At 44.5% G+C, this 20351-nt stretch overlaps 1 protein-coding gene across 1 annotated transcript; it reads right to left on the reverse strand.

The window, feature by feature from the left end:
- Nucleotides 1-614: 614 nt before the first annotated feature.
- On the reverse strand, nt 615-20155 carry LOC125524102 (disease resistance protein Pik-1-like). The gene is made up of 3 exons (XM_087531429.1): nt 18941-20155; nt 744-3234; nt 615-623 (listed from the first exon to the last, which is right to left on the reverse strand). The coding sequence occupies exons 1-3, from the start codon at nt 19795-19797 to the stop codon at nt 615-617; spliced, it is 3357 nt and encodes a 1118-aa protein (XP_087387555.1). The 5' UTR covers nt 19798-20155.
- Between the last annotated feature and the right edge of the window lie 196 nt (nt 20156-20351).

Raw genomic sequence — 20351 nt, forward strand, 5'->3', positions numbered from 1 at the left:
GAGCGCCGCAAGAGGTCAACGTGGCGGCTGGTGCCGCTGATCATGCTTGCAGGCGAACCCTCGACCCCGACAGGTGAGGCGTGGCAAGCGGCAACCGTGCAGTGGGCGCGCGGATGGCGAGGCGGTGCCGAATCAGGGCAAAGCGCACGGAGCGGCGGCAAAACATTCCTTGGATTGGGGAAGCGATGTATTGGGTGGATGCGGAAGTTTGGTTCGGCAGAGTTTTCGTCCGCCAGAGCAAATTGCTAAATGCCGTCTCGGCTGAGGATTAGCATAATCATAACGGTTAGATTAAATTAAGTGATCCTGATCGTGAGGTTGGAATTGATCTGTGTTGTTATGTGTACATTAGGCTGTATGCACTTAACGATAAACATGTTTTCTTGTTTAATAGTAGTAGAGATTAAATTACATGGACAATCAACTTGTAGGCTTGTGCATAAGTAATGCTCCTATTAATAATTGCTTGGACGGGCAAAGAACAAACTGCATTTTCCTTGCAGGGATAAATTATACGGGATTTTCAAGGAAGTAAGAAAGCCTGAAGAAGAATAGCCGCCATGCCCATATATGGAGTATATAGTTGAAGATGATTGCGATGATGAAATAACCAATTAATCAACCTGCAAATTAAGACTGCGGACGGTACAAGCAAGTGTGTTAGTGGTCGGTCTGCTGGTAAAAGAAAGAAAGAAAGATCCAACATGCGGATTGATTACGAGCCACACGGAAGGATTAATTACCTGGCTCGATGGGTCGTGTGTACTTGACGCAGCAGCTGCTTCCAGGATCTCCTCCTCTTCCTTGATCTCAGGGCCTGTCCCCGCACTGCTGCTCGAAGCCTCCTGTGCCAAGCTCTTCTTCTCCTCACGCTTCTTCTCATTCTCAGCCCCACTCCCACTGCCGGAAACCTCCCATGCCAAGCTCTCCTTTGCTGAGAAAATCTCACCCATGCGGCCAGAGACACAAAAGAGGATAACGTTGGGATGCTCCTGGGCTTCTTTCCTCACCACATCAATCATGGCGCTGATGCACGGGCTGCTCTCTGCTGCTCCTCCATACCATTCCTCGCTGCATCTAAAGGCGACCGACCAGAGGCGCCCAAGGTGCTTGATACCAAGACCCAGAGTGTCTTTATTTGCAGGCGAGCCACCATAGAACTGGAAATGCAAGCAGATGTCTCCCAGCATCGGCATTGCTCCTTCCTGGAAGGTAAATTGTGGCATGCACCGGCTGTCAACAACGAGGTGCCAGAGCCTTGGGAACCCTTCACCGCTGATGGCTATGGGCTCTCTTGGGACGGCTTCAAACCTTAGCGTGAGATCCTCCAGTCTAGGCATCTCCCGCAGTATCTTGAGATCCCGCTCCTCTAATTTGCAAATCCTGATATCCAAGTAGGCAAGGTCATTGAAGTGATCCTTGATCCACCGTGGAATTCCCATGTGTTTTCTGCCAACGATTAGGCCGCCGCTATCAGTGGCCGGATTAACCAGCCGAACGAACAAGATCTCCCCGGCTAACTCAGACACAAGATGATTGTTCTTCCAGGCTTGGCGGATGCACTCAGGCACTCCCTCCAATTTCGAGAGCTGGGTAGCTTCCCAGGGCAGTGTAACGATGGTATTGTCTAATTTCAAAATCTCCAGCTTCTTGAGCCCTCCGATTTCCCTTGGTATCTTCGCCACCCGTGTACCATTCAAGAGCAGCCGCTTCAAATTCTGCAGTTTCCACATCTCACGAGGCAGTTGTGTGAGCCTGATGTTGTAACTGAGGTCCAAGGTCTCTAAATGCTGCAGGTCCCCAATTTCACTGCCTAGCCTTGTTATGCTTGCCCAACCCACCTCCAGTGTTTTCAAATGCTGCAACTTCCCAATCTCCGGAGGCAGCTCTCTGAGATGGGTCTCATTCAGGTTCAGATTCTCCAAATTCTGGAGGTTCCCGATCTCATGTGGCAACTCCGTGATCCTGTTGCTATAGCTCAGGTCCAGAGTCTCTAAATGTTGCAGATCCCCTATCTCCATGGGCAGCTTTGCCAGCTTACTGTTGCGACTTACAACCAGAGTCTTCAACTGCTGTAGGTCCCCAATTTCACAAGGTAACTCTGTGATCCATGTGAATCTTACCTGCAAAGTCTCCAGATGTTGCAGCCTTGCTATTTCCGGTGGTATCTCACTAATTCCCATCCCCTCAAGGCCGAAAAGGTGCCTCACACAGAGCAGTCTACATATAGCCTTCACATGATGATTCCCAAGAGCACTTATGCTTTTCAATTGAAGATCCAACACTCGCAGGTGTTCCAACTTCTCCAAGGGGAGTCTCTCAACACCTTCAAAAACAACAAGAGATCGAATCTGGGACCAATCTAGTTCCAACAAGGTATCTACCACCTCCACCACACCGTCATCAACAAGATAATCGTCGATACATAGCCGATGGATGCGACATGCATATGGCAATGTGATGCCGGAACTGCAAGTAATGAAATTATCTTCACACGATTTCCATCTAAGGAAATTTCGCATCATCGGGTTCATTTGGTAGCCACCATGATCATCCCGCAACATCAACCCCCTGTTGCCAAGCTCTTCAAGATAGTCTTTTGCTACATCAACTTTATAAGTAAATCCTTCAGCTACCCATCGCATGACCAAATCATTCATGGGAAAAGTGTAAGTCTCAGGGTATATACTGCAGTACAACAAGCAGGTCTTCAAAATATGGTGAGGAAGATCATCGTAGCCAAGCTGCAAGCTCTGTACCAACGGTTCGAACCTTGGAGTGTTCTGAATTCCACTTTGCTTAACTTGCTTCTCAATCATATCTTGCACATCACGTATCTTTACATGTACCCCTAGTTGTTCTTGTTGCTGTCGGACCATTGCCATTGCTGAAAACATGCAAAGTAGTGCTAACGGGACACCACCACACATGCGTACAATAGGATGGTCACAGTCAAAACCTTCTCCAACCATGTCAGGCTTCATCCGAGCAGCCACATCTTCCTCATCAGTTGTGTAGAGGAATCTATGAGGCCCGTACAACCATCTTCTATAAAAAAAATCCCATCTAGGATTCATATTGATGCAGAACTTGTTATTATCCAAATCATCTCCTGGTATAGGATCAATACGACTTGTCGTGACAATTCTACTGCCCAGAGTATTTTGTGGAAAAGACTTGCTGATGATCTCCCATTCTCCACGATGCCATATGTCATCAATTATTACTAGGTACCTATGCAAGTTGAGTACACAAGAATAAGATAGTTAGTAGACTGCATGAGGCTCGGATGTAAATTTATTCTTGAATAGTACATGTACTAATTCACATTCTACAGCGTGTATATATAGACGTGCAGGGCCAATCAATTGACTGCACGCATGTGAACTCTGCACATGTTAACTCACCCTCAGCAGTCACACGTTACATGCCACGGGCCCTTTCTTTGTACTCCATCTGATCCAAAATAAGTCTCACGATTTTAGTTCAAATTTGAACTAAAACCACGACACTTTTGTTGGATTGGAGCGACTAGTTGTTAGTTGAGGCTTGACCAAGACTAACATACACCGTATGTGCCATGCTATGGAAGGGTCATCTATTTAAAGGCAATTGCAATTGCACGGTTGTGTTGTTTCAAATATACTATTCACGATTAACATTGGCATCTGCTCTCACTTTCTCACTTGTGGTCCAACCATTACATGTCCCTTGTACTCTTGCTTCCTCTCGCACACGATCAGCACAGATTTACTCGCTATTCTTGAACAAAAAAAACATGAAAATTTTGACATGACTATCTAATACTGAGAATGAAACTAGTCCAATGCCTCTGTGTCGTCCGGTTCAGTGACTCGGAAGGCGATCCCGAGCCGGGTTCCTTTGCTCTCTCCCCAATATCAATCCACTCACCGATGCCGGCAACGACAGCAATGATGTTAATGGCAACTGTGCCAATGCCGGCGAAAGCCCGTGCGGGCGACGGCGACAATGGGATTCTAAGCGCAGGCTCGGTGACAGAGCAAGGCGCAACAGCGGCCGTGTAGTGTGTACCTTGCTAATGTGGGCAGCCATGACTGCCTTTGGGGAGCGCAACCTGGACAATAGGCGGCCGATCGACATCCATCAGGAACTTCCTACGGGATGTTCTGATTTGTGAAGGAGGTGTCACTTTAAAGTTGAGTATTGACCTTCCCCTCATGACACCAACTTTGCGTACCAATGATAGGTTCCCATGCAAAAGTGGGGGCTGGTTGCGACACTTTCTCGGGTGATATCGCGCGCTCCCTCTCTGGCGAGCCCCATGTCAGATAGACATAGCATTTCTTCGGAAGGGGCCGCCCCACATGAGTTTTATTTCTTGTTTGTGTTTGTGTAGATCATAGGACCAAGAAAACCGCAAGAGAGGCCTTGCCTAGGCTGCCGGCTTGCTGTTTGCTACCGTTTAAGTTCAGAGAAATTCACGAGAGGCTAGAAATTCATGGGACCTGGCGGATGGCGTGGTAAAAATTCGAGAGCGTTTCACAGAAACCTTCACGAGGCTCTGTGGAAATGGGACCAACTCCTAGGAAGGATGTAGCTATCGAGAGGGATGCGCCCAGTTTGTGAAGGAAGTGCACGGCTCATTCCTCTGTTGGCCTACAAACTTTTCAGCAGTTAACAAAGGCCATTCCAAGGCACATGCAAGGCCTTCGTCTTTTTCGAAGCCAACCTGCCATATTTGGGACATTTACTGCATTGGTATGGTTTAATGCCAGAAATTCGAGATCAGACCTGCATAAACTTAGTGTCGTTGAAAGAAATGGGCAAAAATTCCCAATATGTGCTCTTTGGTCCACGACTATAGGTCTTGTGAAGCCAATGCGGGGAGGGCCCAACACCGAGGGCCAAGGCCAGGCCGCTAGTGTTCGGTTGACTGCCGTTTAAATCCACGGAAATTCACAAGTCCCCGGAGATTCCCCGGACCTGGCACAGTTTCATCATACAGCCCCCGGAGGGTGGGTAAAAATTCGATAACATTTCGCAGGAGCCTTCATGACGACTATGTTGAAACGAGACCATCTCCCAAGAAGGATCTAACTATCGAGAGCGAACACGTCTGGTTTGTGAAGAGAGGGGAGCATGTTCCTCCATTGGCCTCGAAACTTTTCCTGGAGTCAACAGAGGCCATTCCAGGGCATATGTTGGTTCATCACCCTTTTCAAGACCCGCCTGCCATATTCAGGGCATTTATTGCATTTCTAGGGTTTTAATGCCGGAAATTGAAGATCTGACCTATGGCCAGATGAAATCATGAGCGAACACGTCTGGTTTGTGAAGAGAGTGGAGCATGTTCCTCCATTGGCCTCGAAACTTTTCCTGGAGTCAACAAAGGCCATTCCGGGGCATATGTTGGTTCATCACCCTTTTCAAGACCCGCCTGCCATATTCAGGGCATTTATTGCATTTCTAGGGTTTTAATGCCGGAAATTGAAGATTTGACCTATGGCCAGATGAAATCATGATCAGAGATGGGCTGAAAGTCTATGTTTGTGGTCAAAGTCCACAACTTGGCCCTGTGCAGACAAACTGGGGGAGGACCGTACACCGGGGGCTAGCTCTAGGCCGTTGTCATGTGGTTTGAGGTCATTTAAATCCACGGAAATTTATGCGTAATCGGGGTTTGTAAGGGAGTGTGGCAGAATAAGTGAGAACGAGAGGGGAAATAAACAAACTAAAATAAAAATCACAAATGAAACTCAAAAAAAATATACTTTGTGCATTACCCAAGGTAATAATAAAAATTAATGCATTGTGTAAGTTGAGTGGATTGAAATAAAACAAACGCAGGCCTGCTGGCGCTGCTGAAGATGAGTGTGCCTCCTGGCTCGTGGCGTGGGGGCGTCGCCATTGAGCTCTCCATTTTGGTTTATGTCTGGGTTTTTCATGAGGACCTTCTCCAGGATGACGGCCTGAGGGAGGTCCTCATCTTTGAGCTCCTTGGATGAGGAGTGGTCACTCAGCCACTCCTCACGCTCCGAGAAGTTGCCATCTCATATGTAATCTTTGGCCGCATGGTCGTCCAACAACAGGTGATGGTGTCCCGGCTAGGGGGGTCTCTCACCATCTCGTCTCCTAGTCTGGTTGGCCGGGCCAAGGATCCCCATGGCGGCCTATGATGTATAAATGAAAGCCTCCCGAAGACTTGTCACATACTCCAAGATGCTAGATTCGACTATTTTTTCTCTCTTCGTACGTGGCTGATTAGGATGTTGTAACCTTAGACCCCAGGGATATCTATATAAATCAAGGGGTAGGGCTCCTAGAGGATAGAAAACAATCTCAAGGTAGATCATGTGTACTTTGTACTCCAATGTACTTTGTACTCCAATCCAAAGCAATAAATACAAGCTAAATGTTAGGTGTTATCTCTTCGGAGAGCCCGAACTTGGGTAAACCTCATGTGCTTGTTACCATGGCATCTAGACGATGTGTTTGGGACTCCGTACCCGAGATTTGCCGAATTTAGCTCCGTCATTGGTAGCCCATACACGCCCTCCTAAGTAGTCACCGCGATACGATGTGGATCAAGATCATCGAGCAGATTGGTGCCGTCACAACCTTCGTGCCAGGACAGATCTTCATCCTCGATAGCATCACCCTATTCACCCACTCGACCGACCACCTAGGCTAGGTCGAGCCCTTCGCTCTAGGTCGGTTCTTTATATTCGACGACATGGAGTACACCGAAGATTCCCGTAGTGAGTAGGTCTTCACAAGCTGGATATCAAACCAGATCGAGGATCAACATGAGACGCTTCCCCTAACCCCGTTGTTATGTCTGGGTCAGGACAAGTGTGAGAGACCCTCATCGGACCTGACCTTGAGTATGGACCGGTGACGCCTTCCAAGGCCCAGATGTCAGATCGGGCCAAAGAAGGAAAACCAAAATCCAGGTCAGATCAGATCTTGTAGAAGTTTCCTCTGGTCCTGATGTTAGATCGGGCCAACGAAGAGCATGAGAAGTATCTCCTGAACGACATGTTAGATCGGATTCAGAGGTTCGCAATTCGGGAATCGCTAGGGAAGGTAGAATTTTTTAACCCACCGATACCCATCTTGTTGCCAATGTTGAGGACCTAACAGAAGTCCTCGCTAGTGCCTCCGATGAAGTCGAGGATATGGATGAGGAGGTCAGTGAGTCCTCAGACAGATCGCCAACGGCCACCACTCCCTCAGGCAAGTGAGCAGTGATCTCAACCTACGACATCTATATGGTAGGCACCCCGAGCATAACACCGAAAGAGGTGGCTATGCCAATGGTAATAGCAATGGGGGAGGTGGTGACGGCAACGGAAACAACAACAATGGCGGCAATTGGAACCCTGATGACAACGCGGGCGAGCCTCTAAGTCACCTCGGCCCAGACAACTATGATATACTCAATGAGTCACTCGGAAGCCTGAATCATGACACATTAAGATTGAGGTTAGTCGGCACAACCAAAAAGATAACCAGCAAAAGGCAACACCTTCGCGAAGACGAACAATACCTGAGTGATCAGTGGAACGAGATTTTCCTAGCCGAAGAGGTGCTCAAGGCCAAGATGCAGCAGCTGTAATCCCACATAGCACCACCAAGCTATCACAAGAACCTCCTCAAAGAGCTGGATGTCGCTGCCAAGAACAACACAATCTCTAAGCACCAGTGGAGATCTGCGCGGGAATGTGGAGAATTGCCTCCCACTTCGACGAATGGAGGAACGATACCAACATGCATGCTCCCGGGCTGTTGCGCCTATCGGCCTGGCACAAACCAGTGGAAGTCGGTGGGCAAAGGGCTCAGACAGAACTTAGAGATCCCCAACTTTGCCAAGGTGTCGGGGAAGATGATGTTGACTTCGCTGCCGATCGACATCCATCAAGACTCTGGGAAAGAAGAAGACGTCGACGATTGGGTTTACCACCAAGGAAAAATTTCCTAGATGGGGAGTGTAGGATGAGTAGTCTGTGCGATCAAAGATGATGGTGGAGTCGGACCACTCCAGGAACTTTGTGGGGGCTAGTGCGACCGTGTAGACTATGCGTCAAGTGATCTTCTGAGTTCGGCGTGTGTTGGTGCCCTAGAAGATCATGTCGACCCTCTGAAATCGCACCGCCTAATGGGATGATGAGGGCCCAACCACTCCGAGATCAGTTGCATTCGACCTTGCTTTGTGCGCTAAGGGTGATGGAGGAGCGCAGAAGCACATGGTGTGGTCGTGCCGATCGAAGTGGAACTCGAGGCTCCTGAAATTCATGTTGATGATGGAGGGAGGTGACATCATGTTGTAAAGTAGCCCACGACAGTTGACAGCGAACCCTAAAGAGAAGAATATGAAGGTTTTGCCTGGCATGAAGTCGTCGGGCATGAACATAGATCCGATCAAGTTTGGTCTCTGACCAGCGCAACCCCTGCCTGGCGTGCCAACTGACGGTTCAGAAACCACCAATACCATCGGTAGGGTGACAACCGTGGCTAGAAATACCAAAACCTTCATGGTGAGGTAACACCCTACGTCCTTGTTTGTTTTGTATTGATGATGGAGCACCTCGCGCGAGGGGGTTACAAGGGTGAAGATAAATATGGCTACCAAGAGTATGGTCTAAGGAGTAGATGGCAAAATAACTACCCATAGCCCCGCCTGATAAAGGGGACAAGAGCTAGAGTTTACAGGGTGCCTAACCGAACTCACTTCGAGTGTTCCTTGGCTTGTATGCCAAGATGGGCATCTTCCTTCTCATCGACCTACTAGACTACTTCCTAGAGCCGGGCGGCCGTCAGCCCCCTTGATCTGAAAGCCGGCCCAATACGAGGCTTCCTCTCCGAGGGGTCACCTCCGGTGTATTGCACTGTCAAAGAGCGTGAACGGAATTACCGAAGGAGACCGCACATGGGGAGTTTACCAAGGTTCAAGCCCTCATGGTTGAGGTAAGCCCCTACTCCTGCTTTGCTTTCGTTAATGGTGGGAAACACCTCGCCTAAGGGGGTTACAACTATGAGAGAGTTGTGCTACAGAGGCTCTAGCTTTTATATGATGCCCTCGAACTATCCCTAGCCTCGCCTTATAAAGGGGGACAAATATAGGGTTTTTACATATTTCTTAACCGACCTCGCCCAAGACCGGGCATAGAGGCCTTGGCTTGTAAGCCAAGATGAAGCTCTCCAAAAGTTGGGCCTCCTATTAAGTAATTGGGGGCCTTCGTAAAGTCCAGGCCCACTCGGCCCTGGGGTCGACCCATTGACGGGCCTCCGGGCCAAAGAAGAACCTCCATGTAATGCATTGTCAAGAGGGGTGAAGGGGTGGGGCACAGGAATAGGTAAGTTGGGGGTTTAGACAACATCCATTTCTAGACATAGGGTTTTTTGAGAAAAGTTTGCTTGCTATGGCAAAAGAAATCCAAGCAAAATCCAAATAAGAAGCGATAACAAGAAATTTGCCTCGACATCAACGTTTAGGGGTTTAGTGTTTGGTTGCCTCGATGCCGACATTTAGAGGTTTACGGTTTGGTTGCCTCAACATCGACGATTAGGCGTTTATGGTTTGGGTTTCTCTACATCGACGTTTAGGAATTTAGGGTTTGTTTGCCTCAACGTCAACGTTTAGGGATTTAGGGTTTGTTTGCTTCGATTCCTGCATTGAGGTAAGTTCTAGCCCACAATACCAAATTAGAAGATTCAATTCCATTCATTTATGCTAGAACATGTAACCTCACTTGCTCAAAAATAATTTGCAAAAAATGGGTGGTATGGGTAGAATGATTTCGTAGGATATTTTCCTCATCTTCTCCTCTTGTCTTTGTAAGTGTTCCAACTTTTCAATCCTTCATCTTACCATCGCATATGCTTATCAACTAATGCTTACAGCTCAATCCATCAACTGGATCCAACAATGTGCCGTTAGGTGGATCTACACCGTGGCAAGCAAGCCCAGCAATGCCATCTACAGGTCATGGCCCTTCGACCTCCAAACAACATTGACTACATGTATTTAAACTTGTAAACTCAGGTTTCTGCCTTGTAGATGTTTCTATTCGAACTTCTAAACTTAAAAGTCATGCTTGTGCCTTGATGATGATTGCATTTGAACTTTTGAGTATTTATAACTCATGCTTGTGTCGTGTCGATACTTGTGCTTCTGGACTTATGGAGTAATGCTTGCATCGTTTGCATTAATTACACCATGCAAACTCATGCTCGTGCTAATTAACTTATAGGTGTGTATTGCGAACACCGGCGACAGTGGTGCTCATCGCATTTGTTCGAGTGTCTATGTTTCCGCATGTGCTTGTTGATCTCAAACTTCTGTTCATCTATGTGACTTGTTGCTGAACTTCCTCTTGATGCTTGTGAACCAACACTAGTGGAAAAAGGGCTAGACACAACTTTAATTGGTGGTGCCTCATTTTCAATCCACACCTACAGTGGTGCTCATCGCATTTATTGGAGTGTCTATGTTGCCGCATGTGCTTGTTGGTCTCAAACTTATGTTCATCTATGTGACTTGTTGCTGAACTTTCTCTTGATGCTTGTGAACCAACACTAGTGGAAAAAGGGCTAGCCACAACTTTAATTGGTGGCACCTCATTTTCAATCCACATCACCACTATTTTTTTCAAGGTGGCGTTGGCATATTTGGTACGTCGCCACTATGTAGTTACTGGTGGTGTGCCGCCTAAAATCCACGCAACTAGTATTTGTGACCCAACAGACTGCCCGACAACAAGTTAGTGGTGGGGTGTAACTTTTTATCACGCCACCAGTATTAGGCCTACTGATGGCGCGTGACATTTTGCGACGACATTGGTAATTGAGTCAACCTGTTCAAAAGTAAAAAATAAAAGTTGAACAAATTACTGATGGCGTGCGAATTAAAGGGCACGCTATTAATAACTTATCAAGGCATTTCATGTGCACGCCACGGATAAAATTATATCCAAAACAGCCCACGAGGCCCAGCAGGCTAAGCCCAGCAGCCTCCCTAGCCCAGCCACAATCCTAATCTCCTCTATTTCGTCACACGATCCCCAAACACCGGATACACCGGTGTCTCTGGTGGCTCCCCTCTGACGGCAGCTGTGCATGGCATCGGCTACAAAATTGCAATGTGAGATCCTCTCCTTCCATTCTCTTGCTGCGGCTGTTGCTGGTAATTACGAAATTAATTGCCCCTTTGTTCAAGACTTGTTGTTTAGATCATCAAACTTTAAATGACCATGGGCCTATTTTCTAGTTGGGATATTGGTTACACACGTATTATGTAGTATTATCAGATACTGAATCAATTGTAGTATTGTTTGCCAACTAAAACATGTTGAGCCATCCTGTCCTGCTGAATTTATATATAGTATTGCAGTATCACAAGTGCTTAGTTGTTGAGGGAACATACAAGAAACCAGGGCATATCAAAAGGGCGGCTAATGGAACTTGTTTGATCTGTTCGGTCATACAATTTCCATCTTTTCATTTTCATGAGTGTTTGGACACACGTATTCTCTTGCATCAGCATGTATTAGCAATTCTTAGAGTTTGCTTGTGTCTTGCCATCTATCGTCTAGTTACATGCATACCATTGTCAGGTTCCTTACTGGCTCAAATGTTGATAATCTAGTTTGCTTCCATTGTTGTATTGGCATCATTTCTCAAGTTCATAAGGCACTTCTATAACTGACGGTTCTTCATTGTACTGCAATTTTCCTGCTACAATTTTTTTGTGCTCATATACTTGTATCGCTAAATCGCAGACTTCATGTTGAACATGAATCCTACAGTAGCCACTCAAATATTGAATCCCGACTGCTCTCACGGCTGAGATGTATGTATCTATGATGTAGGAGTTCTCCTCAACAAGTACGCCTCTACCTAGTAGGAGCTAGGTAGTTTAGTTTATTATGGTTTGGATTTAAAGAATTACTCAAGATTGGCTTCAAAATTTGGATGCTTTGCTGCTCAAAATAGCGTTTCCTGTTAATAGCGACTAGATTTCCCTAGATTTTGGCTAACTGCACGTTCATTTTTTTGAGAAACGGCTAACTGCACGTAGTGCCTGTCTCGTTTCGCCCACCTTGTGGCCGAAATCACTAGTTGAGGAGTACTCGTTGCTCAAAGAGGAGTACTCGTTGCAAAGATCACTCCAACTCCCCTGGTTGCGACAAGCGGCACACATGCAGCGCGCCACTTGTCGCAACCTGGGAGTTTTCCCTTTTTTCGTAGATCCGTTTACTCAAAACGTTTTATCTCTCAAACCGTGCGTCCAAATCTCGAACCGTTTTCACCGTTGGATTCCTCGCGTCGAGATCTTCAAAACTAGATCCAATGTTTATAGGTTTTGACGAACTTTTTTTCACGAAAAAACCAGACGAAAAAACTGAACCGGGAGCACGGATTTTTTCCCTTTCCGAAAGAGGCACGCCCGTGCCTCTCACGAAATAACAACCGTGCCTCTCGTGAAAGCAAAACTGTGACTGTCGCGGAAGGAAAAAAAGAGAAAACGCGTTTTTTCTGTTTCCGAGGAGGCACAGTCACTGGTAGAAAAAGGGCCTTTAGTCCCGGTTCGTAAGGGCCTTTAGTCCCGGTTCTGGAACCGGGACTAAAGTGTCGGTACTAATGCCCTGACCCTTTAGTCCCGGTTCAATCCAGAACCGGGACTAAAGGCCCTCCACGTGGCCGGTCCACCTTTAGTCCCGGTTGGTAACACCAACCGGTACTAAAGGAAATTTCCTGATTTTTTTTTGAATTTTTTTTGAATTTTTTTATTTTCAAATTTTTGAATTATTTTAACCTCTAATCTCTAATCACCCCTCATCACTGCTCAATTTAATCTCTAACTACCCCTCATCATTCCAAATCATCTCACTTTCCGAACGGTCACCCATCCTCTCACTACTCCAGCCTGAGCACGCTTAACTTCCGGGTTCTATTCTCCCTCGTTTCCAAGTCTGCATTTGTTGTTTTTCTGACAATAGTAAGATGTCAATCCTATTAACCCTCAGGAATTTAGCTTGAGCATGAAGTCACATATTTCACTGTTTGAGTTTAAAACTATTGTTCTAAAAAACAATAATTTTTTAGTAACACTAATATTTTTGAATAAGTAGTTTGACCATTGTTTGACCACAATTTGACCATAGTTTGACCAGATTTGACCAAAATTCAAAAAACGTGAAATAATTATATAATAACACTAATATTCTTGAATAATTATTTAGTAACACTAATACTTCTTGAATAAGTAGTTTGACCATAGTTTGACCAGATTTACTGAAAATTTAAAAAAACTGAAATTTGAGCATAACTTTTTTTCCTTTTGGAATTTGAGGATTCTAGAAATTTGCAAACAGGCCGTAGGCGGTCTCCATCGGATGTAACTTTTCGAGTAGATGATTTTTCATATAAAAAACTTTTTCATCCGAGTTCGTATGCAAAAGTTATGCCCATTTTACAAATTCCAGAGAGATTTTGTAAATAAAGTCGAAATTCATATTTGTAAATTTTCCCAACAACTAGACCACATATCACATGTGAAACTTATTTTCTTTTATTTTTTTGACATTTCCATCATTTTCTTTCTGTTTAAACTGAAAAGGCGATCCACGGGGGGGGGGGGGGTATAGTTTGAAAATGGGACCTTTAGTACCGGTTCGTGGCACGAACCGGGACTAAAGGTCTCATCCCCATTAGTCCCGGTTCGTGCCTCAAACCGGGACTAAAGGTCTAATCTTTAGTCCCGGTTTGTGGCACGAACCGGGACCAATGGTTGTGGGCCAGGAGCGAGGCCCATTGGTCCCGTTTCATCCCACCAACCGGGACCAAAAGGTCTAGATGAACCGGGACTAATGCCTTAGCCGCACGAACCGGGACCAATGCTCACATTAGTCCCGGTTCTAGACTGAACCGGGACTAATGGGCTGAGCCGGCCTGGACCATAGCCCTGTTTTCTACTAGTGGGTCGTGACACTCATGAAAGCACAACCGTGCCTCTCGTGGAAGCAAAATCGTGACTCTCGCTAATGGAAAAAAAATATACAAAACGCGTTCTTTTTCGTTTCCGAGAGGCACGGCCGTGACTCTCGCGAAAGCACACCCATGCCTCTCCCGGAAGCAAAACCGTGACTCTCGTGAAAGGAAAAAAACAGAAAACGTGTTTTTTTCGTTTCTGAGAGGCACGGCCGTGACTCTCGCGAAAGAAAAACTGTGCCTCTCGCGGAAGCAAAACCGTGACTCTCGCGAAAGGAAAAAATAGAAAACACATTTTTTTTTCTTTTCCGAGAGGCACGGACGTGACTCTCGCAAAAGCAAAACTGTGCCTCTCGCAGAAGCAAAACCGTGACTCTCGCGAAAGGAAAAAAAAAAGAAAACGCGTTTTTTCGCGCAAAAAAGATTTTTTTAAGTTATCGAAAAGCTAAGGAAGACCGATGAAATCCAAAACATAGAAAAACCAGGAAAAAACCGTTTAAAAAGCCGAAAACGCGTGCGGAAAATAATTCGGAGGGAGCGCCCAGAGCGCGACACGTGGCGAATGGCTGAGAGCGCGCCAAGTGGCGCTGATCGTTGCGAGGCTCCCGAAGGAACGCTCGTTAACTAGTTGCTCTCATGGCCGTGTCCCTCTCTCTGTAACGCAACATGAAGACCCAACCCATATATGTATATGTCAGACTATTGGGAAAACCCAATTTTCTAGCAAAAGAAGTAGGGGAAGCCCACTGTAGAAGGTAATGGGGCCAGGTCAGGAACGCACGCACGCACACACGCATAGGCCAGGTCGTGGCTACGATGGTGGCTGCTACGAGATCGACGCCTAATAATGCCCGGTCACCCTCCGCCTGCTCTGCTGCTATAGGGGCACCGTCTAGAGCAGTTCATGATCCATCGACGTGGAGCTTCCAATCTTAGTCCAGAATTGCTGAAGGGGAAATCTAGACCTTGCACGGCCGATCGGCCGGCCGGCTGCAGAGCCAAAATGAGGGGCAACGAGGCATGGAAAAATGCTTAGATTACTCTCTCTTCTCAATTACTTAGTCGATATCTCATGTTTTGAGATTAGATTAACTTGTGCCTTTAGAAGTAGAACCGAAGTACAAGATTTGATCTGTAAAACTACAAAAAAAAAAATACTAACCGTGAGGCATGGTTTTGCATTGGTTATCTGTTCCTGTAGTTGAATGATTTAGTTACATCCAAATTGCTTTCAGAATTTGCTTTATGAAAACTTCTGATTGAAATTGGATTTATTCATAGCTCGCGCCAATTTTCTTTGCTTGATTAGGATATATAGTTCATCAACCTATGCTATCGTCCCACTAAAAAAACTAGGTTACTGTGTCTCGATCTGCATGATCTTCTTATAAGTTTACACACTGAAGGCGAACTCTCGCCCCCCACCCCCTATGTTAAAATCCTAGCTCCGTCCCTGTTTGGAAACCCAGTTTCTGTGTCAAAAGTTATGCTGGAAAAAAATTTGTTATGTCAAGTTATCAACTGTGTGAGGGCCGATTTTCTGAATCACTTATTTTTCCAGGGATCTTGAAAAATATAATTCAAGATCAAAGCGCCCCAGGTCAGGTTACATACTTTATTCTTTTATGTGATGTGACTGTTGGTTATTCTGCTGTTGCTCACAACTTTCTGAATCACTTATTTTTATAGGGATCTTTGCAAAAGCTAGAAGTCCAATGCGACTTCCTGATTCAGGTATTATTCAAGTATTTGGGAACTAGTATTTGTCTTGTAGAAAAATTGGAGAAAGCTATGAATATTCCATGTTTAGCTGCTACTAGAAAAATGGGTTCTGTCCATACATCTTTTGGCTCTCTGATTATTGTTGTGTAAAATGCATATATCTAGGTGGTTCGTCTGTAGTTTCGTTGTTCATGAATGGATAAACACGATAGGCAAATATCACTTATATGTTGGTTGTTGTCGTCCTACTAGTTAAACACAGGGATACGATGATGATGTCCTCGACATGGGGATGCGACGGTGATGACACTGCGGTGGTGACGCTGCTGCCGCCGACATCAACACGGGACTACGACGACGATGATGATGACATCAACACGAGGCTATGGCAGCGGCGGTGACGTCCACATTGTAGAACTGATATATATGGATGAATGTATGAATTGTATAACTGATTTGAATATATGGATGAATGTATAATTTTTTGGATGCATGGGGCAATTGTATAACTGATTTTTTTTAAATCTATATATACTTAGTTGTGGCCTTGGTGGGTTTTGCTCACGTCACTGCTAGTAGTGAATAGTGGTGGCGTGGGTAAATGTTCACGCCATTGCTATTTCAAATAGTGGTGACGTGAGTGAACAATGCCACGCCATTAGTATGTAAAATACCGATGGCATGACGGCCTGAATGCCATCGGTATTTTGTTAGCAATGGCGCCATATTGGTGGTCTCGACCTTCCACGCCAAGAATGTGGATTTTAGAATGCCAGCACTAGCGTTTTCTACACTAGTGAAATGTTGCACATTGTTATATATGTAACTTGTGTGGACCAATATGTGTGTGTGTGTTTGTGTATGCCCCCGCGCTTGTTGCATTAATTACATCATGCAAACTTATGCTTGTACTAATGAACATATGTGGCTGTGTTGAATTGCAGGGTTGTCTCAGTAGGCAGACAAGAAATTTAGCACTAATATATTTTATTTCATTCATCACTCAATTAGCACTAATACATAGTTCAAAACATACATATAAAAAGATGGTAGGAATAATATTCAGTTTGAGAAATATGATGCTATTTCAGTGAAGACCTTTCGGTTGAGTGTATTAGACTATTCCTAAGGACATTTTATTGTGACAACAGAGTACCAATGGTATACTTAAATGATATGTCTGCAATGCAAAAAGCATTGACAGTCATATTAAATATCTAGCTTTCTCTCTCCCATCCCCCATCTCTGTTGTGTATTCTTTCACCAATAATGTTATAAAGAATTGTGCACCAGTAATAAATTCATTATGGCTTGTACCTAAACATTGTGTTCTCTACTTCTACTCGTATTGTCAATGGTTGTATCGCAGTTGCATTTCCTTTTACTACAATATTATCCTCCTCATGCTTATGCTCATCTTAATCTATTTACCCATGTCACTTGTGCTCCTAAGTTGAGTTTACAATATAAATGTTACTATTGATATTTATATAGAATATATTTTAAATTTGACTATCTATGGTTAACATACATATGGAGTTTTAAAATTATCATTGCAAATTTAATGTATAAAATATAGCTGTATACATTCTTTATCAACCTAATAAGAGTCATATAAACGTTCTCAATGTTTAATTAGTATTCTATTGATGAAATAAAAAGAAAAGATTGTGTAAAAATATGATGGGCATAATAAAATATAATTAGTACTCTATCTCTAGTTTTAGTGTACTTTCGGGAGGGTGGTAGGCATTTGCCCGGCTAAATGCGTAACGTATATAGCCACACATTTTCATGTGCTTATACATTATCTTGTAGGTAGAATACACCAAGCTAGCAGAAGTTATTTTTAAGAAGGTCGGCATTTGCCCGGCTAAATGCGTGACGTATTTGGTATAGCCACACATTTTCATGTGCTTATACATTATCTTGTAGGTAGAATACACCAAGCTAGCAGAAGTTATTTTTAAGAAGGTCAAAATAAAATATCTAGTTATGTGTTCTTCTTCCAATTCATCTTCATGTTCTGCTGTAATTTGCATCGAATGCATACAGACCATCATAATCCAATAAAGTATTATTTTATTTGCTTTAGAAATCTAAATTTAGCGCAATATATATGTAGAAAAAGAATCTACGTGCCCATGCATTTCCGTCTTCATCGAGTCCTTCTGCTGAAGGATATCGATTGCGTACGTATCTGTCCGGCTTTCTCTTCTAAATTGGGATTTTTTTTCTTCCAATGCTTATGTATACTGAATCTGAAGCCTCTTGTTTGCAGCTTCATCTAAGCCATTATTTTCCTGTCATTTTAATAATATAATAGAAATAACAATTTTAACTTATTTTATCAAATTAACTTGAATATTCTAACCTTTTTGTAAATGTATTCGTCGATATTAGAAATTGAGTTTTGAAATCTATACTAATTATAAGTGGATGAACATGAGAGTTGGTTATCTGATTAATCTCAAACAGAAAATGTGTGAAAAAGTTAAACTAGTTACTGCCGCATCGTATTTACTTTTTTTTCTATTAGTATTAGGTCTGATTGAGTCTAGAGTTCGGATCTTTGCATCAGATTGATAACTACCTGGAGTGAAAATTTGAAGGAAATATAGATGGAACATAATTTATTTTATTCTCAAATTTGTATTGTTTCATGGCCGGCTTCATATAGAATTCAACTTATTTTTTGCCAAAATCCACAGATTTTTTATTAGATTTTGTTCGAAGTTCATAAGACAGTGGATTTTCAGGTCCCGGGTGCCTAGGCACCCTCTATGAGCAGTAAAATAAAAAAAAATCTGAAACTTTGCAACATCAAAGATGATCAAACTTTGTAGGTGCTTGCAACTTTTCATAACAAAAAACCATTCGAGGAGCTCTACACACAAAAAATATTTTAGTGCTTGAAGTTTTGAGCAATTTTAGCACTGAAATCTGAAACTCCTTTGTACACCATTCTCTACTTGATATTTTGGCATGAAAACTTGCAAGAACCTACAAAGTTTGGCCATTTTCGATGTTGCAAAGTTTCAGATTTTTTTCTATTTTTTATTTTACTGTTCATAGAGGGTGCCTAGGCACCCGGGAGCTATCACACCTTTTCCAAGTTCAAAAACTTGACTGAATTAGTTTTTCAAATCACCTTTTCTTAAATCTAAATTTGAAATCCTGGCTCTCATAGTGCACATTTCAAAAAACATTAACTAAATCAAAGTTTTTTTATAGATTTGCGCACCTTTTGTCCTCTAGGAAATTCGATATGGTGTGGATGATATCTTCCTCTGTCCTTGCTTCGGCACCAGCAAGTGGTTCAGCTCCTATTTGTCGGAGAATACTCGTGAGAACCTCCTTCATGTTGGGAGTTGGAGTGAGAGACACAAAAGCCCGGGACTGGAACTTATTTCCAATCTCCTCGTAAACAAGGCTGGCAAGGGTTGTTTTTCCCACACCAGCCATTCCAATAATGGATGCCAGCTTGAGCTGTGGCTGCACCATGGTGATCTCTCCTTCTGCTGGTTCTTCTTCTCCTCTTCCTCCTCCTACCATGTATCCTATGAGGTCACTCCTCCATTTGCCCATACCGATGAGCTCTGATGCATCCTTGCGGATAAATGGAGCTCGAGGAGGAGGCGGTTTGCTGGGGGCGCTGGATGTGGCGTTCTTTCTTGAAAATAAGCTGGAGACAGCACACTTGTTCTTCTCCCACTTCCAGTTGCCGCGACACCGGGCTGACACATCATCTACTCTTGTCCTGAAATCTTGGAAGTGGCTTGCTTGCATCTTGATCTGTATCTTCATGTGCTTGTTTCTGTGGCTGGGCTCCATGGTGAGGATGAAGTCGTCGATGGCGTCGTGCATGTCATCAGTGAGATCCAGCGCTTCCTTCTTCAACTCCTTGGATTGCGCATCAAGTGTCTCCTTCCCCCATATTGCCCAAAGGATAGAGTGCACGGAATTGAGCTTGGATTTGATGAACTTGACGTCCTTCCGAGTCCGGTGCCGAAGCTTGTACTGGCTGCCCAGCAAAGCACCCAGCTTAGCCACAACGGGCCCCAAGGACCCCGTGGCTGCTGTCACGGGAGCTCCCTCCATGGCTCAGCTAGGCCGTGCAGGCTCTATGCACTGGAGCGCCGCCGCCAAAGAAGATCTATGTGTGTGTGTCGAAGCCGACGCCGGTCCGGCAGCCGTCCTTGCGAACTGTGTCTATCTGGGTGAAATGTGGAGATCAACCTCCAAATGGTTACTTCAGATGGTTATCACAGCAGAGGTGAGATTAAGTTATGCCTTCTCCTGGCTTGCAGCAAACCCAGATTCCAACAAATAGAAAAATGGTTCTTTGTCTTGATGATTTGGCAAAGCGGGAGGAAGAGATTGATGTGCTTCTTTTGATTTTTCTAATGAAATGAATGGCTATTCCCACAAGACAAGCGATCTCAAACGAATTGCACCAAACTGACCTTTTTATATTGGACAAGTTTTTGCTCTCACTCTCTTTTGCTTTTTAAAAAGCAGTGCTCCAGTTGTACTAGCGAAGCAAGGAACAGAACATGATTCTCTCCTTAATTTACTTACCCCAAGAATAGAGTGCCAGTCGATGCATTCCTAGGAAAACCAGCAACGCTACCCAGTTCTTTCCCAAAAGAATC

The sequence above is a fragment of the Triticum urartu genome, chromosome 7A, assembly GCF_056163025.1.
Source record: "Triticum urartu cultivar PI428250 chromosome 7A, HENAU_Tu73, whole genome shotgun sequence".
NCBI classification, from domain to species: domain Eukaryota; kingdom Viridiplantae; phylum Streptophyta; class Magnoliopsida; order Poales; family Poaceae; genus Triticum; species Triticum urartu.

Bases quoted from the DNA above. Each gene is read 5' to 3' on its own strand.
- LOC125524102 (XM_087531429.1), bottom strand. From the start codon at position 19,797: ATGGAGGGAGCTCCCGTGACAGCAGCCACGGGGTCCTTGGGGCCCGTT. The intron at 3,235-18,940 runs GTGCGCAAATCT...CAACTTGCATAG, and splicing joins AATTTCCTAGAGGACAAAAG to GTACCTAGTAATAATTGATG.